Here is a 26,425-nt window from a genome sequence, read left to right as displayed (position 1 = left end):
CACCTGTAAGAGCCAGACCTTAGAACAACCCAAACATCTTTCTGTGGGTGAAGGGTGAAGGGACCCGGGAGTGCCACACGACGGAGTACCAGCCAGCCATGAGAAGTTGTACCTAGGATGGGTCTCCTGGGTCTGTCTCATGCTGAGTGAAAGAAACCAGTCTTCCTGGTTATGTACCGAATGGTTCCATGTCCCTAACATTCTCTAAGTGACAGGGTGACAGAGAATGGAGGGGAGGCTGCCAGGGTACAGGGTTAGGAAGTACGTGACTATATGGGGAGGGGGGAACAGAAGGGAGTTTTGGGGGCGATGGAACAGTTCAGGTCAACAGTAGTGATGGTTCTGTGAATCCACACATGTGATAAAGTCTTACAGGACTGGGGCCAGGGGACCCCTTCAGGCTACGCTCAGACTCAGTGATTCTCTATTAGGACTCCCGGGGAGAGGCCGCCCGGGAGCTGTGTTCTTGGAACACCCACAGATTCTGCCTTTTAGCTGCTTCTGACCTGCATCCTTCCCTGTAATAAGCCCGACCAATAGTACAATGGGTTTCACTGAGTTCTGTCTTTTTAGCAAATTGTCCAATCTGAGGGTGGTTTGGGGAACCCTGAGCTAGTAGTGGGCGTCAGGGGCTTGGGCAAACATTGCCAGCTGTAGCACCGCACCCTTAGCCTTGACATTGCCCAAGAGCAGGTGCAATGTTAACACTGGCAGCACTGGAATAAGGTCTGCTGTTTAGCTGATAGCACTGTCCCAATGCCAGTGTCCTGGTTTAGGCAATTGTGCTGAGTAGGGAAGATGCTTTCATCAGGGGAAGCCGGGTGAGGAGTACACAGGAACTCCTGGGACTCGTTTTGCAACCTCTAGGTGGATCTAAATTACTTCAAAATAAAGTTTAGAAAAAAACAAAAACAAAAACACCAGACTCAGAAAAATTGAGCTACAATCTACCAGGCAAACAGCACATGCTGCGGTGACACAGTTACTGTCATACAAGATTAAAATCGAAGCCAAAAGCATTAGGTGAGAGAAAGAATATTTAATGAGATGTAGTCACCAGTAAAATTGACCGAGCCTACACATGCACTAACACAGCATCCAAATTCATAGAGCATCGTATGAAAAACAGGAAAACATACAGAAAAGTCCGTGGGAGACTAGCGGGCCACATGTAAGGACACGACTAAAATCTCAATTCTTCTAATCACTGTTCAGCAAATCTGAAAATCAACACCACCATTTGTAGGAAAATTGTCCAGCATGCCAAAATTTTAGAACTCTTGGGTCTAAGTGGTGATTAGAATAAAACTGCAGAAAATCTAGAAGCCGACCGTGAATGCACATCTGTCACAATTGACACGGTACTGCCAAGGAAGGCAGAGCTCCAAGAAGAAAGTAATACCTCCATGTATGTATTTACCTCCATTCTTCTTTATTGAGTAATTTGACAACTCAAATTTGAAAAAGAAACGGACACATGGGAGGAGATCCTATAAAAGCAAAATTAACTTTAATAAAACAAAATTGGTACAACATAATGTAGGAAAAGGGACAGCAAGTTAAAAGCCACAACTACAAAAGGTTTCACATATTTTGGTCAATCCTATGTAAATTAATTTGAAGGCTTACATAAAATGAAAAACTTATCAAGAAATTAAAAAATCATCAGAATGAACCCCAACAGATTTAAAACCACACAGATGATAAAAGACATGGATGAGGTGATCAAGAGTTCACCCCTCCTTGCCCACAAAACCAAAAGTTCCCGATGAGTTTTACCCAAACTTTAAGGGACTTTCATTTGCTTTTTTTCTAGATCCTACAAAGAAGAGAAGTTCTAAATTATTTTTCTAAGGCCAACACAATTTTAAAAAAAATTTTAAAGATTCTATTTATTTGACAGAAAGGGAGAGAAAGCACATGTGCACAAGCAGGGGGAGTGGCAGGCAGAGGGAGAGGAAGAAGATTCCCCACTGAGCAGAGAGCCAGATGCGGGACTTGATCCTAGGACCCTGAGATTATGCCGGGGCTGAAGACAGACTCTCCACCGACTGAGCCACCCAGGCATCCCAGGCCAGCATAACTTTACAACTAAAGCCTGATTTACATAAAATTAGACCCAACAAAACTACAGACCAACTCATTTGTACACCCAGCTACAAAAGTACCAAACACGGTCCAAATGAATTCACACACTCGAGTGGCAGTTAACATACACATGGCTCAGTATCTGGAGCCCTACTGATTTGGTATTCCTTATGAAAAAAAAAATAATCAGAAAACTATGGATACTAAAAAAAAAAAACCACTTTTTAGAAAATTCAACATCTGGACAGAAACTCTTAACATAAATACAAATACTTCCTTTACATGAACATCTATCTGAAAAGCCAGCATCCTGCTCCATGATCAAAGACTAGACCTAAAAAAAAAAGAAAAAAAAAGACTAGACCTGGGGCACCTGGGTGGCTCAATGGTTGAGCATCTGCCTTTGTTTGGCTCAGCTCCTGACCCCAGGGTCCTGTGATCAAGTTCCACATTGAGCTCCCCACAGGAAGCCTGCTCCTCCCTCTGCCTGTGTCTCTGCCTCTCTCTCTCTCTCTCTCATGAGTAAATGAATAAAATCTTTAAAAAAAAAAAAAAAAGACCCATTTCCATTAATGTCAGGAGTGGGAAGAGTGTGTCACTGCTTCTGAAATTTGAAAGTATTTGCTGATATAATCCATCAAGAGAAAGAAAGAAAAAGTCTAGAAATTGCAAAAGGAGGGAAATTATCCTCATTTCCAGATACGTCACCATAGTAAGTGCAACTCAACATGTTGTATCAGTTATAGCTCAGTGACGCTGGAGAGAAAAAAGGAGAAATCACCAGAGCCAAGCATACAGCTGCACTGAGCCCGGGGATTCACAAGAAATGTTCACTCCCAGTGCTACCACCTGCCCTTAAGGACGCCTTCCAGAGGATTCTGATGCAGACCCAAGGTTGAAAACCCCCCGACCAAAGAATTCAACAAGGCGGCTGGGCACAAAACTAGGTAGAAAAATCAAGAACCTTCCTATGTTCAAACAACCATCAGGGGGAAAAGTTCACATATGGTGCCAGCAATAACAAAATCTATGTTACAGACTTGGACGTTACCATCCCTGGGGGCAGGAAACGTGCACACCTACCAGGTATCAGCTCTGCCTACACGGATCCACATTTAATGCTATCTCGAAAATGCAACCATCAAACTTTTCAGAAGGGTTACCCAAGATCAGAGAAAATAAACAGGCAAGCATGGGAAGGAAAATCCCAAAACAAATAAATCATTGGGGAATAGCTCTTAAACCTTTTTATTGTAAAACTCCAGTATTTAAAACATGAGGCAGAAACTGAAGTTCATATAGAAATTCAGGGGATGAGAAAACAGTCCTCCCTTCCTCCCCTTCTTTGGGGTGAGAGGAAGACAAAGAATCCCAAGCAGGCTCCATGCTCAGCGAAGAGACCAATGTGGGGTTTGATCTCATAACCCTGAGATCAAGACCTGAGCCGAAACCAAGAGTCGGAGGTTTGACCGAATGAGGCCCCCAGGCACCCCAAAAGCAGTACTTTAAGTCGGTGGGAAGAAACATTCTGTTTAATATATAAAAGATATTGGAATTTATTTGGGGGGGAAAGATAGAGGTACATTTTAAAATATTTTGAATGGACCAAAATATAGAAGGAAAAATGGAAAGCAGAGAAGCAATAAAAGAAAACATGATTTTTTAAAAAAGATTTTATTTTAAATAAATAAGGGAGAGGGAGAAGCAGACTTCTCCACTGAGCAGGGAGCCGAACGGGGCTTGACCCCAGGGTCTTGGGATCACAACCTAAGCCAAAGGTAGACGCTTCACTGACTGAACCACCTAGGTGCCCTGATTTTCTTTCTTTCTTTTTTTAAATCACAGTGGGTAAATAACCACAAATATCAGAAGCCTTAAGAGGAAATGCTGTACTTTTCCCTCTGCCTGTGTCTCTGCCTCTCTCTCTCTCTGCCTCTCATGAATAAATAAATAAAATCTTTTTAAAGGGGGGTGGGGAAACGCCTGGGTGGCTCAGCAGTTGAGTGCCTACCCTTGGCTCAGGGCGAGATCCTGGAGTCCCTGGATCGAGTCCCACATCGGGCTCCCTGCATGGAGCCTGCTTCTCCCTCTGCCTGTGTCTCTGCCCCTCTCTCTCTGTATGTCCCTCTGAATAAATAAATAAAATCTTAAAAAAAAAAAAAAAAGAGCAAATGCTGGTGTAAAAAAAAAAAAGGAGGACAAAAATGCAAAATTTACATATAGAAAAATAAGGTCAAACAAAGTGGAAAAAATACTTAGCCCACAAGTTAAAAACTATTTTGCTTCATTCAAAAAGGCACTCTCGCGGGATCCCTGGGTGGCGCAGCGGTTTGGCGCCTGCCTTTGGCCCGGGGCGCGATCCTGGAGACCCGGGATCAAATCCCACGTCTGGCTCCCGGTGCATGGAGCCTGCTTCTCCCTCTGCCTGTGTCTCTGCCTCTCTCTCTCTCTCTCTCTCTCTCTCTCTCTCTGTGACTATCATAAATAAATAAATAAAAATTAAAAAAAAAAAAAGGCACTCTCGCAAACTGGTAAGAAGAAAACCCACGCCCCAGAAAACTAGGTGAAGGGTAGGACACAGATGGCTTTTGAAAAATGAAGTGGTTCACGGTCACTCAGAGAAAATATCGGGTCCACAAAAAAAAACAAAAACAAAAAAAAAACCAACTAGGTTTTAACACAGTATCGGTATCTTTATGGCAAACAGGCACGGTGGTAGGTCAGGAGCATAAACCGAACTCAGAAGAGGTTTGCTCATTTGTCAGGATCGAAGTTAAGAAGCATCTTTTGATCCAACAATTCAACTTCTAAGAATTGATTCTTCCTGACAAAAATCACACCAAGACAGACACCCGGGAGCCTGTGGCCACAGTCACGACGTTCCCCAAACCACGGAGCATCCGCACCACAGGGCACTGCGCAGTCCGTGAGGTCAAAGGGAGACTGATGGGTATGTGTGAAGCCACCCTGACCAAGAACAAGCGGGGCACACACCAGGGTAGAGTGCAGAAGACACACTCATGCTGGGCGTGCAAGGGGTCCCCTCAGGCAGGAGTGGTTTTCTCATGAGTGGCTTTGCTCCTTGGGAAAGAACACAGCTAGAGAAGATTTCTCTTTGAGTTCTAGCCTTCCTATTTCAACCTTTTTTTTTTTTTTTACTATATACCATGTTTTAATAAAGAAAACATGGCAGGAGGAAAAGTAACAATAGCAACGTTTGCCCCATGGACCCCATCCTTTCACCTCTTCCTTCCAGCACCTTCTGGAGCCCTCAGTGGTCTTCACTCACAAGGAAACCATTGGCCCTGAATTCTCTTTTGTTGCATCAAGTAACAAACTCCTTACTGTTAAAACCAGCACTGCATGTGTCCCAGGCCCGGGGGGAGGGAGGCTGGCCAGGTCCAGTGGCCCCCGCTGCGGTGACACCCTCCACAGATTTGTGTGCTGAGAAGCCCGCCAGGAGGGCTGCACCCCTGGGTTCGCATGCACCTGGGCTGGGCCCCCGCCATTCTGTGTGTGAGCGTGCCATCTGGGGAAACAGGTGCCCACTGGTCCGCTGCCCTCTGATGGGAACCAGCACGAGGCAGAGAGTGTGCCCATGAGCAAACGTGAAGCCTCTCCGACAGCCAGGAACACAGGTGACAGCAATGGTACTTAAGGTACAGATACCAACAGACTATTTCTAGTGAAGTATTTACTTGCATTTTTATCAAAAGAAATTCTGCAATAGATGGAAGGTGCAGGACCGACCTAATTCTTTGGATTTATGGTAAGGATACCTGAGGATCCTCACACCCTATATCCGCTGTCCTATCAGCTGAGAGGAAACATATAACCTCAACGAGCAGCTTATTAAAAACCAGCTTTTTAGGAGGAAAATCAACCATGACTACGTCCAGGTGGGTCAGGCTGCTGCCCCTCTGCCTACTGTCTGGGGACACACTTTCTTTTGAAAGCTAACTGCAGGAAACAACAAATGTCGGAGAGGATGCGGAGAAAAGGGAACCCTCTTACACTGTTAGTGGGAATGGGAACTGGTGCAGCCACTCTGGAAAACTGTGTGGAGGTTCCTCAAAGAGTTAAAAATAGACCTGCCCTATGACCCAGCAATTGCACTGCTGGGGATTTACCCCAAAGATTCAGATGCAATGAAACGCCGGGACACCTGCACCCCGATGTTTCTAGCAGCAATGTCCACAATAGCCAAACTGTGGAAGGAGCCTCAGTGTCCATCAAAAGGTGAATGGATAAAGAAGCTGTGGTCTATGTATACAATGGAATATTCCTCAGCCATTAGAAACGACAAATACCCACCATTTGCTTCAACGTGGATGGAACTGGAGGGTATTATGCTGAGTGAAGTAAGTCAATCGGAGAAGGACAAACAGTGTATGTCCTCATTCATTTGGGGAATATAAATAATAGTGAAAGGGAATATAAAGGAAGGGAGAAGAAATGTGTGGGAAATATCAGGAAGGGAGACAGAACATAAAGACTCCTAACTCTGGGAAATGAACTAGGGGTGGTGGAAGGGGAGGAGGGCAGGGGGTGGGGGGGAATGGGTGACGGGCACTGAGGGGGACACTTGGGATGAGCACTGGGTGTTTTTCTGTATGTTGGTAAATTGAACACCAATAAAAATTAATTTATTAAAAAAAAAAAAAAAAGCTAACTGCAAGGCCTTCTGCTCAGGATGCCGCTAAGGGCCAAGTTTGAGGAGCTTCCTGGGAGAAAATACAGTACCTGCAAGATGCAAGCAGCTAGGTTTACTATGGCTCGTGATCAGGCAAGTTCTATAATAAAAGGCTGCATTGTCCTCAGATCTGCAGAAGGTCAAAGTTTACAGCGAAAGACCCCAGAAGGGAGGTGTACGTCTTAGAGATGAACCCACAGCTCCAACTGCGAAGGAGGGACTTCTCATGGAGGGGTTAGCTTCTTCCGGCCCAGCCTTGAACACCCACCCAGGTCATCGTCAGCACGCTCAGATCACTCGAGTTGGTTTAAAGGGAGTCTCTGCTGTCAAATCACCCCTCAGCACTATGGGGGGCCACCTGGCCAGAGGGCGACACTGAGGAGGTGGCGCCAGGGTCAGGAACCCAGGCCAGTACTGTCAAATTACTCACCACTAATCCACACCACAGGACGTATCAAGGCTTCCAATTTACCCACATTTAAATTAACAACAGAACCACCTGGAGCCTCTGTAGATCATGGCACGGACTCATTTCAAAGCAGCTGAGAAAGGCAAATGTGGAACCTAATTACAAACACCTATAGAGGACCCCCGCCACCGGGACACCTGTTCTCTGCAAAGCCTTCAGCTATTCCTCCTATTAATACAGTTTAGGCTTTTACATAAACCTGGAAATGCCACGTCATAGGAAGCTGCTCCCAAAAGCACAGAGACTCACATCCCAGTGCCTCTGCCCTTTACCAGTTGGAACGGGACATCGAGGCACTTTTTTTTTTTTAACTGCAGTGGCTTGAGCAGGGTCCAGGTGACCCGCCCCCCCAGCAGAGCCCTCTCCTGCATGGCAGGAATGCGCTTGTCCATCAGACGCTAGCTCCAGCAGAGGTCTCAAGCATCCATGTCTTCGGATTTCACTGATGAGAAACGAACAGAATACAAGGATTAGGTTGCTAACTGACAGGATTTCTGGGAGATGCGCCCACAAATCCATATACAGCATCAAAGCAATTTTACTGTGTTCCGATGCAGCACATCCAGAACCACCTGGATGTGACCAGTATAGTCCTAGGTTGAACACGTGAGATGGGGAGGGGTCCGCAGGCTGCTCCATCCAGGGGGCCAGGGGCCAGCTCTCGGGAGGCCCAAGCTCAGGGGGACCTCCTCATTCACTATCTGGGACGTCCCGGAGCCCTTCACTGTGGCGACTCCGCCCACTGGCCTCCAGCAGGATCTGGGCCTCAGGATTCTTGTCCAGGACACTCCTGCTGCTCTTGGCCTTGGGAAGAAGGGAACCGCGGTGAGCATCTGCCCAGTGACAGGGATGTCATGCTGGTTTCAAGCTCATGATGGTAGAATCAATGTCCTCCTGTCGTCATGAGGAAAACACACTGGGGGCTCTGGCACTCTCACTGAGGTGCCCCTTGCCCCCCCCGGGTGCTGTCGTTGGGAGGTCATAAGGTGCAGAGGGTCCAAGAATAGCTCACTGCAGAACCTCGGAACTAGGAGGAACCCCAGACCTTCCTCATCTTGTAGATGGGCCACTCACCTGCCAGGTTCCCACCTAGGGCAGAGCCCTGCTTTACTAAACCCCACAGCCCCCGACAGGACTCCCAGCCCCACTGCGTAGCCAGCAGCATCTCTGTCCAGCATCAGCTGCTGGGACCAGACTTAGGATAAGCTACGTCCAGATGGAAGAGTAAAGGGGGAGCATGGAGACAGCGGAGCCGTGCCCCCCAACTCACCTGCTGCAACACCGGGGCGTCCCCCACTCCCCACACCTCCATCTTCTCGAACCTGAAGTTCTCCTGGGCTGACAGCTGAGGGCTACTGTACGTGGTACACTTGGGCTTGGCCTTGCTGTGTCCTTTCCCGAAATCCACATCGATCCACAGCCCAAAGTAATTATGCTGGCCTCCCATGCCCTGTGGGGGGAAGAGCACGGCATCTCCTCAGTCTCTGACGCCACTCAGAGCCCGCATCAGCCTCCGGAACCAGACTGGCAGGAGGGCCGCTAAGAGGTGGATGCGGTTTTCTTTCGATTTAAAAAAAAAAAAAAAAACTGGAAACATACAGAAGGCTGCAATGTAAACATCCCGCCTCAAGCTACTAAAATAAATCACTGAGGTGTCCGGATGCCCACCCCATGGCTCCTTCTCCTGAGGCTACACTGGCCGGGAGCACACATGACAGCAGAGGACAGAAAAAAAATGGATTCAGGGATGCCTGGGTGGTTCAGTGGTTGAGTGTCTGCCTTTGGCTCAGAGCATGATCCCAGAGTCCTGGGATCGAGTCCCACATTGGGCTCCCTGTGAAGAGCCTGCTTCCCTTCTGCCTATGTCTCTGCCTCTCTCTGTGTCTCTCATGAATAAATAAAACCAAGAGAAGAGAAGAGAAGAGAAGAGAAGAGAAGAGAAGAGAAGAGAAGAGAAGAGAAGAGAAGAGAAGAGAAGAGAAGAGAAGAGAAAAGAGAAGAATTCAGACCAGGGCCTAGAGATTCAAACCATTAAACTAAGAGGGGAGAGGTCAGCACCGATCCTGACCCTAAAAACCTGTATCCGCCCCACTCCCCCCGCTCCCCCCACACAAGGGTACTTGTCTTACTCAGCCCAGGCTGACCCCGCAGGCACAAGAAACAGGGAGCAGACCCAGGGGCGACTCACACCCAATGTCTCCACCACCTGTCACACTAGGCTGAGGCCAGCGAGACAGAACCACTGTTCAGCCTCCCGATGACCATCCCCAATGCCACCTCCACCGCTGCCTTCTCGGGCCCCTGGCAGGATGGGGACAGAGGCTGAGCAAGAGACCAGAGCAGAAATGCTGACTCTCAGGGCTACTTCTCCCTCAGGCTGATGACTGGCGATTCCTGAGGACCTACTGGGGACTATATTCCTGAGGCCACCCAACTGCCTTTTCTGGGAGGTGTCTGGGGCCCTTCAGATGGCCCCGCAGGAGCCTAGAGTAAGCCTGGGAAGGAGCACTGGGGTCCCCTCCACCCTGACAAGGTGGACCAGCCTTCCTGGGCCTTGCTCTACAAGCACAGAGCTGGAATTTCCCAAAAGGCACTTTGTGCTAAGCAGCAGAGAAAAGGAACAGGCTAGAGTGCTGGCAGGAGACCCACTTCTCACCCGCACAAAGCCGGCTCACAGGTGTGGGTGGGGCACAGGCGGGAGCATCCATCCCAGCACCCCTCCCCATCATCTTCCTCCCATGGCTAAGTCTCCAGGCTGCAGAAAGAGTAGGTGGGAGGTGCACCCACCCTGACGGGAGCCCCAGTCCTGTGAGTCACCCACTGACAACTCCTGATGGGCCTGGGGAGCCCAAATCTGGGCTCCAGTCACAAAGGCCACAAGAAAAGTGGCCGAATCCACCATCTGCACCCAAACCATGGACATGTGTCAGCAGAGCTGACCTTGCAGTAGAAAATTCTGTCCCAGCTGTCACTGGCCACGGCACGGAGACCCAGGCAGATGGAAGTGAATGGTCCAGGCACAAAGCCAAGGGCCTACAGCTCCCCCCACGTACAGGCCAAGTGCCAGGCCGGGCGTGTCAGGATGGACCCCGTTGTGGGAAGGACACCACAAAGGAGGGGCGCCCCTGGTCTCCCTGGGTTCTTACCAGTCCGTTCGGGATGGTCTGCTGCCTGTGATTCAGGTACATGTAGTGGTCGTTGTAACCCGTGGACGTGTACACGGCCATGCAGGGTGAGATGGAGAACAGGAAGCAAGTGTCATCGCCTGAAAGTGACCAGAGTGCGGACAAGCACGCATCAACGATGCCCGCCAGCCAGCGGCAGCGTGCCCGAGCTGCCTTCCCACACAGCACCAGCTGGCACAATTCCGGGGACCTGGGCCCCTTGCCCGGCGCTCTAGAGAATGCTCAGCCCGAAGCCGTGGGTCTTTCCACTGCGGCTGCAGAAACCTAAGCAGAAAGGAAGGGACTCCCCGTCAAGTCTGCAAGGTTAGGATGGCTTCCAGAACAAACCAGAACAAAAGGACAGGAACCACGGAGGGCTGAATATTGGCCGCATCTGTGATGCGAGGCTGCCCTCGGCTGGGATTCCGCTCTCGTGTCTCAGGACCGCATGGGCTCCAGTCTGAAAACCTGCCAATGGTGGTTTTCCACTGACCTTCGGGGAGACTAATACTGCTTCTTAATATACTATTAAGCCCACAGAGCCGGCCTGCAGCGAATACCAGAGAGCTGGGAGAGGCGGCCACGTGCCTGTTAGGACAACTCTCAGATGTGTACCCAGGTGCAGAGCCTCCAACCGTGCAAACAGCGGCTCATCCTCCCCCAAAGCCTTGAATGGGCTGGGGGAGGATGCCTCATTCATTCCCCAGGCCCTGTGACAAGGAGGGGGGCTGCAGAAGCAAGTTAACCCAGCAGGGCTGAGACTCGGCCCCAAAGAAGCTCCCTGGGCAGGCGTCTGGGACCTTGGATTCGGGGAGGGTCCCCCACTCTCAGCACTGGTAAGAGGGGCTCCCTGTCCTGACACGGTTTGTACAAACAACGTGGTTGATGCAGAGCATCCGCTTCCATCCCGGGACTCTGGAATGTGCATATGAGGCAGAGGGTGCTCTCATAACCAGCCCCCAGGAAAACCCTGGGTGCTGAGTCCCTAACGAGCATCACTGGTAGATAACACTGCTGGGGAATTGAGTGTGTCCTGTGTGACCCCCGGGAGAGGGCTCTGGAAACTGGCACCTGTCCCTCTGCTGATCTTGTTTTATGTCCTCTTGCTGTAATAAATCACGGCCACGAGTGAGACTGTAGCCTGAGTCCTGCAGGTCCTCCTAGGAAGTCGCTGACATGTGGGTGGCAGACACAGTGGGGAAGGGCTAGAGTAGCAGCAACTGGATTAAAGATCTAGAACATTCTGAAGTCTTAGAGAAAACCAAATCCTAGAAACAATAGGATCTCAGAGATTCAGCTCATGATTCCTTTCATGCAACCTAGGCAGATGGCCACCCTGCTGCTACTAAAATCTCCCTAGTAATGTTACCTCTGCACCTGGACACAGCCTCCAGGAGCTTGCCTAGGAGAGGGAAGGTGTGCATAGGTGTGCAGAATGACAGAGGACACTCAGAGTGCACACAGCCCTCCTGTGTTTAGGAAGGCTTCCTGGAGGAGGTGACATTGGGATGAGTCCTAAAAAGGAGCTGGTCATGCAAACAGGTCAGGGGGGAGAGAAGAGTAGCATGTGCCAAGTCTGAGAATGAGGGGGGCACAGCCTGCAGGTAGCCTGGGGAGATTGAGCATGGAGCACCAGGCGACAGGTGTGGCTCATGAGGCCAGAGATAGGAGGCGCACCTCCAGCGGGCAGCATTCACGGGTCTCAGGAGAAGAGCACAATGTCACACATGTTGGGATGTGGTGAATGGACTGGAGGCGAGATGCAAACCAGGAGGCTGATAAGGAGGGCCCCACAGCAACACCAGTGGGAACTGTGTGGAGAGATGTGGGGACGGAACAGAGGACCCTCTGGTTCAGACTCGCAGTCCCTATTCCTGAGGAGCACATGGCATCGGTCTGTCACATCTAGGAACAAAGCCAGTTAGAGGATTAACCACTTGGCTCCTGGGCACGAGGGCAGAGGTACATCGGGTCTCTCGGAGCCTCTGGGAAATGCCCCCATCTCACAGGTGGGGAGACCCATTGAGGACCAGGCTTGGGGTGCCAGGGCCACACCCAAGGCACATGCGGGGACATCAGACCCTGGGAAGGCAGGTGCATCTCTGGGGAGAACAGCCCACTGCCCAGCAGATAAACAATCCTTTAAAAATGTTCATCAGGGCACATTTCTTTAAGGAAGGGGAAGAATTTCCTTCAAAGACTTTCATCCAGGGATCCCTGGGTGGCACAGCGGTTTGGCGCCTGCCTTTGGCCCAGGGCGCGATCCTGGAGACCCGGGATCGAATCCCACATCGGGCTCCCGGTGCGTGGAGCCTGCTTCTCCCTCTGCCTATGTCTCTGCCTCTCTCTCTCTCTCTCTCTCTCTCTGTATGACTATCATAAGTAAATAAATAAATAAATAAAAATTAAAAAAAAAAAAAAAAGACTTTCATCCAGTGCATTGAAAGTCACCCGATGAGTATTTGAATTGCAAAAAAAATCACAGGTCTGGAAACCCAGGGCAGAAGGGAAAGCAGACACAGCAAAGCAGATGCACTTGTAGAAAACAGGCTGTCCAGGAATGAGGGGTGGCCCATGACGAGAGACATCCATCGGACAGGAGCGGCTGAAGCACCCACAGCCCAGCCTCCCCCGTGGCCTGGACCCACTATGGTTTAAAATAATGCCTAATGCCGAGCCGCTGCCTCCTCACCTGACATCCAGGGTCAGGAAACCTGTCCTGTGTGCCTTCCTCTGTTGCCAGAATCAACAAAGAAACCCCCAATGCACTAGACCACACAAAGCAGCATCTCCTCCTCCTGTCCTCCCGACCGTGTCCAGGAGAGCACCCCGAAGAGGTGGAAGAAAGCCTCTGGACACTGCGCCCTGGGTCAGCTCAGGGGTTCCCAGGCAGCAGCCACAGGCCAAACTCTTAATGAGCACCGTGCTACCACATGTGGTTTTGGGGACCAAGTCTCACCTTGAAACTGAGGCTTGACCTCCCAGGAACAGGATGCAAACCCACCAAACACATGGCCATCATGGTCCTCAACCAGCACGATGCACGGGCCCTGCTGGGTGATGTGCCCACAGAGCTGGGTGAAGCTGTGCCCGTGGAGCTTGGACGAGAAGAGCAGACGCCAGCGGTGCCGCTGCTCCCTAGGCAGGTGGGAGTTGATATAGATGACCGACAGGATGTCCAGGACACTCTCAAACACCCTCTCCTGGTCAACGTGACGCTCAGGGACCAGCGTGGCCAGATCGAGGGGCAAGCGCAGGAGAAAGCCTCTGTGGATGACCACACTCAGAAACGTGGCTACATGGGGGACCCTGAACACCCAGGCCTCGACCATGGCTAGGTCACACTCACAGTCCAGCTGCTGAGGCCCCGGAAGCTTCTCACCACCTGGGGGAGGAACAAACACAATCGGTTTGGCCACTGCATCACCTGACATCCATTGACCCACACCTGTGCCGTCCAACATGTGAGCCACGCGAGGTCCTAAGAACTTGACATGTGGCTGGTCTGAAGAGCTGTGCAAGTATCAAACAGACACCCAATTTCAAAGTTTTGGCATGAAAAAATAGGTGTAAGAGCTCAATCACTTTTTGTATTGATTACTGATACTGAAGTATGCTTTGGATGTATTATAGGTAATTCCCCTTGTTTCTTTTTACTTTTGTTTTAAATTGTATTTATTTATTTGAGAGAGAAAGAGAGAGCACAAACAGGAGGAGAAGCAGACGAAGAGGGAGAAGCTGACTCCCTGCTGAGCAGGGAGCCCAACCTGGGACTCGATCCCACAACTCAGGGATCATGACCTGAGCCAAAAGCAGATGCTTCACTGACTGAGCCACCCACACACCCTTCTTTTTACTCTTTCAATGTGGTTACCAGAATATTTAAAGTTTCACATGTGGCTTGCATTGGTGCCTGCACAGATGTCAACAACTCAATGTCCACATCTATCTTTTGTCTCCTCTGCAAGCTGCAGTGCAGAGGCCCAGGAGACAGCCAGGCCTCACCCGTAGGCCCGGCCCTGAAGCCTTAAGCAGGTGTTCCTGAGAGCCACACCAAAACCACCCTTCCAGGACTTCCACCCAACACCGCCATTTCGAAAGGACCTAGAAGTGTGACATTCTCCAGGCAAGTCAGAGTAGTGCCTGGTAACTTATTAATCACCCCCCACTGCCACTGTTTATCTGGGGAAAAAAGTGTTCATTAACTATGAATTGTGCTTGACCCCCTCTTCTAGTCCTGTTTTCTATCTCTTACCCACCAGGAAAGGAGGTGACAGGATGGTAATACCAGAAGGCCGACTACTGATATTTTTACCTATATTATGTTATTCTCCTACCAAGTTCCAAATTTATCACTTGATTTTTGACATAGGACCTCTTTTCCAACTGGATTTTAAAATCCAGCTTTACAGGGGCACTCGGGTGGTTCAGTTGGTTAAACATCTGCCTTTGGCTCAGATCATGCTCTCGGGGTCCTGGGATCGAGCCCTGAGTCAGGCTTCCTGCTCTCAGGGAGCCTGCTTCTCCCTCCATTCCTCGCTCGTGCTCTCTCTTGCTATCTCTCTCTCAAATAAGTCAAATATAACAAAATAAGATTTAAAATCAAGCTTTACAATTAAATAATGCTTTTATAAAACAAATCTACTCTGCAAAGAGATTCACCATAGGTATTTTTAAGTCCCACATAAATGCCAACGTATATGCTTTCTCATCCAATGATAGCAGAATACACATTATTCTCAAAGGCACATGAACAGTGACTGGAACAGACCACACACTGGTGCATAAAGCACACCTCGGTAAATTTAAAAGGACTGAAGTCATACAAAGTATGTTCTTCAAACACAGTGAAAAGCAATTATAAATCAACAACAGGCGGTGGTTTGGGAAATTCACAAGCACGGAGAAGCCGAGTAACACGCATCTAAGGAACCAAGAGACCAAAGGAGGAATCACAAGTTAGAAAATACTGAGAGGGATGAACACATAGACGCGACACAACAAAACTTACAGGGTTCAACTAAAGCAGTGGTTAGAGGGAACCGTAGAGCCGTAAATCCCTATATAGAAAAAGAAGAGGGATCTCAAATCGATGACCGACCCTCCAACCTTAGGAAACTAGAGAAAGTAGACCAGACTAAATGTGAAGCAACCAGGCAGAAAGAAGACTAGGGTGGAGAGGAAGGAAGTAACCGAGAAAAACAACCGTATCGAGTTAACTCTCTGAAAACATCCACCGAAAGCTCATAGACCTTCAGCTTAGACTGATCAAGAAAATAAAAGGCCTCCAATGCCTAAGATCAGAAATGAAAGTGGGGACATCACTACCGACCTTGCAGAATCAGGATTACCCGGGGCACTCGGAATGATTACGTTAATTTCTGCATCTTTGTGAATTTCCCAAATGCCTCTTGTTACAGATTTATAATTTCTTTCTGCTGTGGTTGAAGAACATTATACGATTTCAGTCCTTTTCAATTTACTCTGAGGCATGTTTCATGGCCAACCAACTAGATAATCCACAACAAATTTGGAGGACTCATGTTAACGGATCTCGAAACTTCACTATAAGCTCACAGTGCCCAAGACCACGTGGTAGCAGTCTACGCGTTAAGGTCTCAGTGGGCGAGCACACGGGGCACTTGCCTGGAAGGTCCATCTCGGAGAAGAGCTGGGCAGCTAGCACTTGCACCCTGGGTGGGGGACCCAGGCCTGTCTTCGGGGTCCAGCCTCTCAGTTCCTGTCTGTAGTTGAGCACATGCACCACAGAGCCAACCAGATCCTCTGTAAACTGCAGGACCACAATTTTCCCATTAGTGACATTTCTACTTCGACTCATGACCTACATCCTATCAACACAGGGAAGGGGGCTTTATCTTTTCAATGCTGACCAACAGGCCACAACATGATTAGAGATGACACTACTTAGGTGGGTGTTCAAGCTCTATTTCGCCAAGGCCTCTGTCCAGGAGTCCTGACCTCACCAGTGGTCTAGGGACCCCAAGGGGGCATCTCCATGCACCTCCACTAGCTGCTTCCCACCTCCCCCAGCACACCAAGGCTGCGTGGCATGGCTGCAAAGGGCCCCGTGGCCACTCTACCTTCTGGATTTCTCTTGCTTTCACAGGACCTTCTGTGGCAGAAATCATTTTCAGGATCATAAGACTCTTCTCCTCAGAGTTTCCCTTCAACAAGTGGGACATGGACATTGTGAACTGCTCGCGGGAGACGCTCTCGCTGGGCCCCTTTGCCTTCCCCATCAGGTCGACCTTCCGCATGCCATCATACAGTCTGGTGACCATCTCCAGGGGAAGAGCTTCCCCAATGTGGCTCTGTTGGGGACAAGTGGGAGAGAAGGCTGGACAGGGTTGAGCTACATGTGGTAAGATTGTAGGGAAAGGACCAGGGATCAAGACAGAGCACTGCCGCTCCCGGATGCTTCCCCCAGCACTCAACCTTCCTACACCCCAGATGTATCCCCTCCCCTCCACCCAAGGGCATCACACCACCCAAAAAACACACAGGCCTGACGTGTCTCGGCTTGTGGCTCATCTTGGCCATCAGACTCTTCCATCCTACCCTCCAAACCTTGCAGCCCCCCACCCCAAACTGGTGACATCATTCCTGTCTCTGGCCGCTGCTGGCTCTTCACTCTGCTTATGCTTTCTTCATTCTAGACTAACAGCTGCCACGTGCCTGTCCGAATTTATTAACATGTGGAACAGATGTCTGTGCAGAGCTTCTCTAGAGAGGAGCCAGCTCTTCTTACCCAAGGTCTTTGTGTTTAATATGTATTTTTACTTAAGCTTTATTTAAATTTTAAATCTAGGGGATCCCTGGGTGGCTCAGCGGTTTAGCGCCTGCCTTTGGCCCAGGGCGCAATCCTGGAGTCCCGGGATCGAGTCCTGCGTCGGGCTCCTGGCATGGAGCCTACTTCTCCTCTGCCTGTGTCTCTGCCTCTCTCTCTCTCTCTTTCTCTATCATGAATAAATAAATTTTTAAAAAAATATAAAAATAAAATTTAAATCTAGGGCTGCCTGGGTGGCTCAGCGGTTGAGCATCTGCCTTCAGCTCAGGTCCTGATCCTGGGGTCCTGGGATGAGCCCCACATTGGGCTCCCCGCAGGGAGCTTCTCCCTCTGCATGTGTCTCTGCCTCTTTGTGAATAAATAAAATCTTAAAAAAAAAAAAAAAAAAAGGAGTACCATAAAAATTCTAGGCATCAAACACAAATTTATCTAAAGGCAAGGTACACTTGAGACTGTGGTGACCAGACCCAGGAACCCCGCTAAGGCTGCCTATCTCCCGATCTCAGAGGGAAATCAGGGGACCAAGGTTTAAGAGATGGGACATGCAGGGCTGGCCCCCTTGGTTGATCTCAAGTTAGAAGTGTCCCCCAAAACACCGTACTACAAAGGCCGAACCACTGCAACAGATCCCACAGCCTGCAAAGCAGAAAAGGCAGACCATGGGCCCTGTACAGAGAATGAGCTACGAGGTGCTGCCGTACGCGTGACAGACATCGACACAGAGCCGCTTCGGGCCTGGGGCCACGGTGTCCAGCACCAGCCCAGCACCGCACACTAGCTGCCACCTGTTGATCTTGCCTTTAGCGCCTTCAAAGAGAAGGATCGGAGCGAGGTGTCTGAGCTGTGCTTCTCCGATGACAGAGCATCAAACAGTCTATCAATCTCGGCCTGCTCCTCAGGGAGAAACTGGGAACAGAACTTCTGCCCCAACTGGCTTCTGACGTTCCCCATCCCTCCTCGTATCCGGCACAATTCTCTGCGAAGGACACCAAGTTAAAGAGGTCAAAATGCAGTCGTCATAGAAGAATAAATGTTGCTAATTATACAGGGTCAGTTGATCCATATTGATTTAGCTGCAAAAGGCCACCCGAACTCACCAGAGCTAAGTCATGGAGCTGATGCAAATCCCGTGGGAAAACCAGCCCCCAACCTCGGGTCTCCCTGGGCATGCTCATGCCTGCCAAGCAGTCTGGACTTATTTGAAAACACAGTTCCTACCGTAATGTAACTAAAAAGTAGAAAAATCAGTATGTTAATCTAAATACTCTTATTTTCAAAACCTCACTTGAAAAAAGTCTATAAGGCTGGATGATCACACATGTTGGAATAAAATCGACACCTTGAAAATACGACCCACAAAGCAAACATGTGACTGCACAAGTTCTTTCCTGGGACCCTGGCTCTGCCCCCTGCCAGCTGTGCGGGCTGGGGCAGGCTACGGAAACTCCGCACCGCCACGTCCGCCTGCGTAAAATAGGCATCATCATGCCCTCCAATGGAGTCAGTCAAAGCAAAGGGCTGAGACCGTGCCTGTGACCCTGAAAGGACAGTAACAGAGACGGGCACCCGGGGGCCTTGTCCATCGTTACAGACCTCATTACAGAAAAGGGTCAAGTGCAGTCAGATCCGGGAGTCAAACAGAAAAGCACAGTCAGAGACGAAAAAGAAACCTCTTAAGAAGCCAAGTGCTATGACTTGTTCCTTCTGGAAGTCCTTAGACTTTACCTAGAAGCTGACATCGGTGAAACTGCTGGAGAGACTAGCACTTTCTCCCACTGCCCAGGAGGGTGCATCCTCCCACCAGGTCAGGGCAGGGCACAGGGAAGGGGAGGGCAGGCCATCCCAGGCCTCCCAAGACCTGGCTGATCGAAACCCCAAAGGGAAACGGGGCACGGTTCGGATTTTTCTTCCTTCCTCTTACTGAAGAGAGATTCCCTTACCATGAAACTAGCCACTTTAAATGAACCACTCAGCAGCATTTAGCGCATTCACGGTACTGTGCAACCCCCACCTCTACCAGGTTCCAAAACATCCTCGTCACCCCCAAGGAAACCTCGTCCCTATTAGTGGTCCCCCTGTCCCCTCGCCCAGCCCCTGGCCGCCACCAATGTGCAGTGTCCATGGGTGTCCCTGTTCTGGACATTCTGTGTACACAGCACAACACAATCTGTGGGCTTGTGGGTCTGGTCTCTTTCCCTCAGTGTCCGGTCTTCGAGGCCCATCCACGCCGTGGCACGTCAGTACTCCATGGGGCTGCAGGAAACTGGTAAATGGCAGACCGTACTGGGTTTACCATTCATCTGCTGTTGGAAGTTGGGCTGTCTCTCCCTACTGGGTATTATGAGTAGGGCTGCTACAAACGGTGTACCTACACTTCGTCAAGTCCCTGCTTTCCCACTGCAGGGTACATACCCGGGAACCGAGTTGCTGGGTCATATGGTAATCAGATACCTAATTCGTGAGGAGCCAAACAGTTTTCCATTTTCCATTCCCAGCAGCAAAGCAGGAGGGTTCCAATTTCTCCACACCCTCCTCGATGCTACTATTACTTCTCTATCTTTTTTTATTCCAGCCCTCCTGGCAGGGGGGCCCATCTACCCCGCACAGGAGGACTCCGGTGGGGACTCAAAGAGGGACTGCAGTGCACTTGCAAAGACAGCTGGAGGGGGGCTCACACAGCCTGGTTTGGGGCTGCCCCTCACAGCCACCTGATCCAAATGCTTCCACTCCTGGAGTTTCTCAGCAGCAAGGAGAACCTCCAGCCCTGGGCTCAAGGGCCAGCCTGCAGGAGGCTCTCCTCGTCTCTAAAACAGACGGGGCCACACCAGCTGGTGCCTGGTCCCCCAAGGGACACGGCCCAACCAAGCAAACAGCTGATGGTGTAGGACCAAGCCATTGTTACCTGATTTTTTATACCCACTGATTCGGAAGGAGAACAGCAGAGTGCAAAGCAAAGGGACAAGCAGCTACTATTGTCACCGACGTAGCTGTGAACAGGGTATGTTCTACGGACCGCGAGGCCGTGCTGTCAGCACTGAGTGTGCCAGAGCCACGCCCAGAGAAGCCGCAAGGGAGATGTCCATGCCCGCCAGCTGGAGAGCAGCAAGGCTGGGCTCAGGGCTCAGGGCTCAGGGCTGCCCTCTGAGCTGCTGCGCAAGGAGGCTCGGGCACTGGGGCTGAGGCCTGCCTTCTTAGAAGGCTCCCACGAGGGGAGCTCAGTCTGGACTGGGCTGGGTACCCCTCGGTGACTGGGTGTGTGCATCACTTTTCTCGCAGAAGCACAAAGAACAGAGGAGCTAAGTCATCACTGGGAGGAGCCCCACACGTTCACATCTACCAGGAGGCCCTCCTGCCCCCGAGCCTGCAGAAGACCTGACCTTGGTCTGTACGGCGGCGTGGTCTTGCTTTTGTTTTGTCCTGTCACAGCTTCCCATGTGTTGCTGGTTAATCACTGACGACTTTAGCTAAAAGTATTTAGATTCCTATTTCCCCACCCCCACCAGGGAGATTCAAGACTCTCAGAATCTGTGTTAATTTGTCAAGTCACTGAAAAGCTTGTCATACAACGCTCCCCGTGCCCCTAATCTTGTTATTCTGTCCAAGCCCTGAAAATGGTAGATGTATAAAACTGCACCCTAATGATTCTATTATTTCATTCTCAGATAAGGTTCTTCCTGCCAAGGATCATCGACTTTTGCACTTCTGGAAAACCCGAAGGTGTGTGACCTGACGAGGCCCATGACTTACCTAAACGGCTGGAAGCAATGAAGGTCTTGCCAGCACCTGGGAGGGGAAGGATTTGAGATGTCAGCCCAGCTTCATGTCAGAACTTGATTCTTGGAGGCATGTGGTCCACTCGGGGCATCAGACTCTAGTCCCCTCTCTGGCTCAGAGGCCCTCACTTTCCACCTCCGCACCCCACCGCCCTACTCAGCCTTTGGGTTCTAAGACTACTCGATATTCCTGACTTTCCTAGGACTGACGGTTGCCTTAACTGAAGTAGAGCACGGGCCCCTCCTCTCCAGCTCCACTCACCTCTCCAGGCTGGCTTTCTTGCCTGCTTAAATCTGAAAGTCACAGAGACTGTGTCTTACAACCACCTGCCCAGCACCTGGGCAAGCCAGTGCTTGCAGGCTCGATGACACGTCTGTCCAAAGCCTGTGGTGTCCCTGGCCAGCCTGTCAGGAAAACTGACCCATTCTCCCACTGCCTCATGGGCTCCGGTGTGCAAATTCCAGGAGGCCAGCCTGGCCCAGGTCCTGAGAGAGGCCCAAGTGCTCCCCCAACAGACCGGCTCTCAACCCCCATGGCACTCAGGCCCCTTGGACAGTGCCACTTGATCTACCACCAAGACCCATCCCCTACCCAGGGACAGGCTCCAGGATGCCCTCATCTCTGTATCCCATGGCCCAGCAGGCCCGAGCCACAGCAGGGTCTCCACACATGCGCTTCCATGTGCTGAACCATCCCACCTTGAGGAGGAAACAAGCTCAGAAGCCACCAGGAGAGCCAGCAGCACAGGCGGGGTGTCCAGCTGATGCCACCTCTGACCTCTCTTCAACATTCTGATTGCCTGGCCTCCCAAATCCCCAAATCCTGAGAAAGCTTCCTCCCTGCTCAAAACCAAGGAATTGCTCCACCAGGGCGATGCCAGCCTCTCTAAGGGGGACACTGGGAGCTAAAAGGCCACCAACATTAAAATCCCCTCCTCCAGAAGTTTCCACATCCCAGAGGAGGGAACACTGCACGCAGGGGTTGTGCCGCTCAGGGACCACTAAGCCCGCCCCCTCCCACACGCTGGCCCTTCTGCCTTATTCTTGCAATAAGCAACTCAGCGTCCCCAGGGCCAGGCCCCATCACAGGGAGCCAGCAGACACAGAAGCCTCAGGCAGGTGCCCGCCAGCAGAACGGTCCATCTGTCTGTCCGATGGGGGGAGAGACAGACAAGGCAGGAGTCAGGGGGGATCCAGGTGAGAACACCGGAGTCAGGAGTCGAACATATCCCAAGGGACACATTTCAGGTGGGTCTTCGGGCACCCACGGGTGGCTCACCCAGGAAGTGAGGGGCGGCATGCACAGAAGGGCAGGGGTGCAAAGCAAGATCCCTGAGGCGAGGTCTGGTGTGCAGAGGGGAACCAGAGACTCCCCTCAGCTATCCCCACCCAGCCACCCCCACCTCCTCCTCCCACCCACTAGAGCTGGTTCCTCCAGTGTTGTCTGAAAACACAGCAGCAGGACACAGCAGCCTGGCCAGCCCTCCTGGGGCCGATCACTGTGAGGAAGGAACAGGGCAGGGCCAGCTGCCAACCCAGAGGACAGGCGAGGGGCAGACCAGGGTGGGCACAGAGGCAGTGCCAGGAAGAGACCCTGGGCATGGCCCAGGAATGGGGCACATGGCAACACAGGTTTCTTGAGTAGGAAGGAGAAGGGTGAGCAGCAGCCTCGAGCAGGAGCCACAGGCCTGGAGTCACGGGGGTGGGGAGGGCAGCAGCCTCTGAGACAGGCCCTGACCCCTGAATCTCTGTTCTTGGGGTCTGCAGAGCGCTGCGGAGGGGACATAGCTGCAAACAGGCACAAGGACAGCCCCACATCATTTGCAAGAGCCCGGCAGGGCAGGATGAAGGATGGCAATGGTGCCAGGTGTGTGTGTGTGTGTCTCCACCATCACCACCATTCGAGCCTCCATCACTGGGATCCTGCCAGAAATCCCTCTAATCAACTCTGGGGAAGAAATGAAGGCCTCGGCTGCATCCCTACTCTTCCCTAAATACAACTTCGTGAACTCTCTGTCCCAGGCTACCATCCCAGGTGTACCTCCCTACGTAGGACAGCTTGTTTTCTTGGCAAGCTGTGCACAAAACATCCCGACGCTGGCCTCAGCCCTCTGGAGGTTACGTATACCAAGTTCTCCTTCAAGAGGCCACACCCCAATGCGACTTTAAGATTGCTTATGCCAGTGGTTCTCAACTGGGGGTCATTTTCTCCCACCAGGGCACATCTGGCATTTGATGCTGGCATCTAGTGGGCAGAAAGCGGGAGTGCTGAATATCCTACACTGCAGAGGACAGCCCCTTCCCCAACAAATTACCTGGCCCCAAATAGGTAAGTAGGGCTGAAGGTGACAAATTGGGTTTCTGGGGTGTGTGGCAGTGGGGCAGAGCTCAAGGGCCGGTGGCACCGAAGCGCACAGATGATCCTCAATGCTTGCTTCTAGGCACAGGGGCGCTGGGCTCTGAGGTTACAGCGTGAGCAAAGATGCGCAGACCCGAGTTCGCTAAGCCTTTTCCAACTTCTGGACAATGAAGCAGAAGAGATTAAGTCGGGTTAATTAGGGCATTTAATTCTGCTTTCTGGGGTCGGTCCCGGGTTGGAGACAGACGCAAGCAAGGCAAGTCTGAATCCCTGCCCAGGAAGGAGGGAGGCAGGGAGGCCCCTCAGGGCTGGGGCAGAGCCAGGGGCGGTCCTGCTGCAGAGCGCGGCCGCGGTTCTGGCTGGCGGCCTGGGACAGCCCCGTCCTCAGGGCCTGCCGACCTCGACCTCGGGGTGCCCTCCCCTCCAACCAGCCGACACCCAACTCCATCCTGCCAGGGGCCGCTGTCGTGGCAGCACCTGGCCCTCAGCGCCCCCTTCCTGGGGAGAGTCCGGCCGCCTCATCTGGACGCGAAGCCCTGTTGACATCCCGGCACCAGAAGCCCCTCTGCCAAGGGTCCTCGGGCGTGGGCCTGCCTTCAGGTTGCACAGTCCCCGCTCGCTGCAAGGTGCTGGACCGTCCTGCTCCTGCCCTGGGCCGGCGTCCCCTCCTCCAGGGAGCCCACCGGCTCGTCCGCAGGGGCGCGGGCCCTGGGCGGCTTCTAGGGCTCTCCCCGGGGTGCCGAGTCAGCCACCTGCTCCGCTTTCCTGGGCAAGGCCTGCCTCGCGCAGTCAACACAAGACGCCCCCAACACAGGCCGGCGCGGCCCCCCCTGCTCCCGCGGGGCGCCGCAGCTCTCCCCGGGTCTGCAGGCCTCGCTGCTCCTCCCCCGGGCGGGCCGGGCCGCCACCTGGGGACCCTCTGGCCTCGACCACGCGAAAGGAGGGGACGCGGGCGGCGTCTGCGGACCCCTCCCTGCCTCCCTCGCAACCGCCTTCCCCCAGAGTCCCACGTCGCCCGCCCTGGGGCCCAGAGGCGGGGCGGGGCAGGGCCCAGGCCCACTCGGCACCGAGCTCTCCGTGCCCTCCGGGTCCGGGCCACCGCGCCCACCCGCCTTCCCCGCTCGGATGCTACCTCTGGGCCGCCGGGCGTGCTCAGCTCGCCGCAGCCGCAGCCCCAGGCCCCAGCACCCAGGCCCCAGCACCCAGGCCCCAGCACCCAGGCCCCAGGCCCCAGCACCCAGCACCCAGCACCCACCGGAACCTGCCTGTCCGGATGCCGGCGTGGATTTTCCCGGAGCAGCCCGCCCCGTTGCCAGGTGACGGCACTGACGGGCAGCCGTCTGCCCCAATAGCGGACGCAGAAGCTGAGGGGGCCGAGCCCTAGACGCCGGCGGGGGCGGGGCCGACGCAGCCGGGGCGGGAACGGGGGCGGGGCGGGGCGGGGCGGGGCGGGGCGGGGGCGGGGCCACGGGCGGGGGCGGGGCGGGGGCGGGAGTGGGGGGCCCGCAGGCGGGGGCGGGGCCAGCAGGCGGGGCGGGGGCGGGAACGGGGGCGGGGCCAGTGGGGGGGGTGGGGCGTGGGCGGGAGCGGGGCGGGGCCCGCAGGCGGGGCGGGAAAATGGGGCGGGGCCACATTCGGGGGCGGGGGCAGCAGGCGGGCGGGGCGGGGCGGGGCGGGGCCCGCAGCAGCACCTGGGCGGGGCGGGACGCCGGCGGGAGCGGCTGGGGCAGCGCCGGAAGCCGCGCTGGGGTAGAGAGAAGCTGCAGGTTCGGGCCGGGCCCGCGGGGAGCACCTGGAGAGGGAGGGGGAGTCCGAGCAGGGGTGGAGCGCGGGCCCCGTGGAGGCAGTGAGGGAAGAGGCGGGTAAGCCGCTGTGGGACGCTGCTGCGGAGCCGGACCCAGGCGGCCTGTACCTCCGGTTTGGGGCAGAAGCCCCTTCCACCTGGAGAAGATGCAGCCTCCTCCCCTGGAGTTTGTGCTCCTGCCCCAGGGAACCAGGCCCTCTGCCTGCATTCTCGGAGTCTTCCTTCCCAGCAGCATTTAAACGTGCCCGTGTCTGTTCCAGCCTCGATCGCGGACTCTCCCTGACCCCCACCCCCTTCAATCCCAAATGTTTCCAGACTGTTGACCCACTTGTTCATTAATTCCCCAAACCCCTGAAACCTAGTCCCAGGCACCTAAGTCCAGCTGGCACTTTCAGCCTCCTGTGCAGGTTCACAGCGGGCATCGGCCTCCATCGGCCTCCTTATTAAAACCCCGCTTTCTGGGCTTCGCGGTCACCAGTCCTTGGCTTCTCTCCTCCCCTCTCCCAGGTGGTTTTCACCCAGGCTCTGGGGCCTTCCTCCCGCTGCTCTCCCAGGGCCACGCATGCCTCCCTGAGAGAACAGCCTTCCTGTGACTTGTATTCCACCTGTCACTGCGCTGAACCCCCAAGCCTGCACTCCCCGCTGGGCCTCTGGCCTGCACTTTGACCCCATATGTTTGCTTATCCAGCATCTCTGCGTGGCTGCACCTGAACTTCACCCCAGCAGAAACCAAACAGCCTCTTCCCTCCAAAACTGCTCCTCTTAGTTCCTGCCTTAGTGCACGTCAGCACCTCCCCTGCCTCCTCTTCCCTCTGTCCTCAGGTTCTGTTTTACTTCCAAGACAGCTTCTGCATCCACCCCTTCCCTCCAAGTCCTGGAGCCCCCTCTCAGGCCAGACTGCAGTAACAGCCTCCTTCCCCGCCTCTTTGCCTCCTCCAGCCCGTCCCTTCCCCCTCTCCTCCCACTGGAGCCAATGGAGCACTTAATGTACAAATACCCATCCTGCCCCTAGACTGAGAGTGGGTATTCCAGGATCCACTGGCCCATTCATCAGGCCCCAGGAACAGACACATAGAAAACCAGCTGAAAGTTTTTACTCTTCCTAAAGTTCACAGGAAATGTTCTTTCTCAGGGACACATGGCTGCACCTGTAAAATATCACAATGATCCCTTTGAGTAATGAATGTTTTACTCAAAAACAACTTTAAATTCCAAAATCATAGATTAGCAACAACTTTGCTGTTTGAAATTCCATCATTACGAATGA

General features: G+C 52.8%; 1 protein-coding gene across 4 annotated transcripts; it reads right to left on the bottom strand.

The window, feature by feature from the left end:
- Positions 1 to 1,488: 1,488 nt before the first annotated feature.
- MEAK7 (MTOR associated protein, eak-7 homolog) lies at positions 1,489 to 24,735 on the bottom strand. Of its 4 annotated transcripts, none has more exons than XM_026004919.2 (10): positions 24,610 to 24,735; positions 23,311 to 23,514; positions 20,970 to 21,005; positions 18,021 to 18,198; positions 16,516 to 16,746; positions 16,061 to 16,205; positions 13,374 to 13,799; positions 10,397 to 10,515; positions 8,521 to 8,700; positions 1,489 to 8,054 (listed from the first exon to the last, which is right to left on the bottom strand). In XM_026004919.2, the coding sequence occupies exons 4-10, from the start codon at positions 18,171 to 18,173 to the stop codon at positions 7,941 to 7,943; spliced, it is 1,368 nt and encodes a 455-aa protein (XP_025860704.2). In that variant the 5' UTR covers positions 18,174 to 18,198; positions 20,970 to 21,005; positions 23,311 to 23,514; positions 24,610 to 24,735; the 3' UTR covers positions 1,489 to 7,940. The 4 variants fall into 4 exon arrangements, with proteins under 4 accessions (XP_025860704.2, XP_072587511.1, XP_072587510.1 ...); XM_072731410.1 differs by having other exon boundaries at positions 24,620 to 24,703; XM_072731409.1 differs by having other exon boundaries at positions 24,487 to 24,621.
- Between the last annotated feature and the right edge of the window lie 1,690 nt (positions 24,736 to 26,425).

This window comes from Vulpes vulpes, chromosome 12 (assembly GCF_048418805.1).
Source record: "Vulpes vulpes isolate BD-2025 chromosome 12, VulVul3, whole genome shotgun sequence".
In the NCBI taxonomy this organism is placed as follows: domain Eukaryota; kingdom Metazoa; phylum Chordata; class Mammalia; order Carnivora; family Canidae; genus Vulpes; species Vulpes vulpes.
Note: the sequence above shows the minus strand (reverse complement) of the source record. Positions and strands in the feature narration are given on the sequence as shown.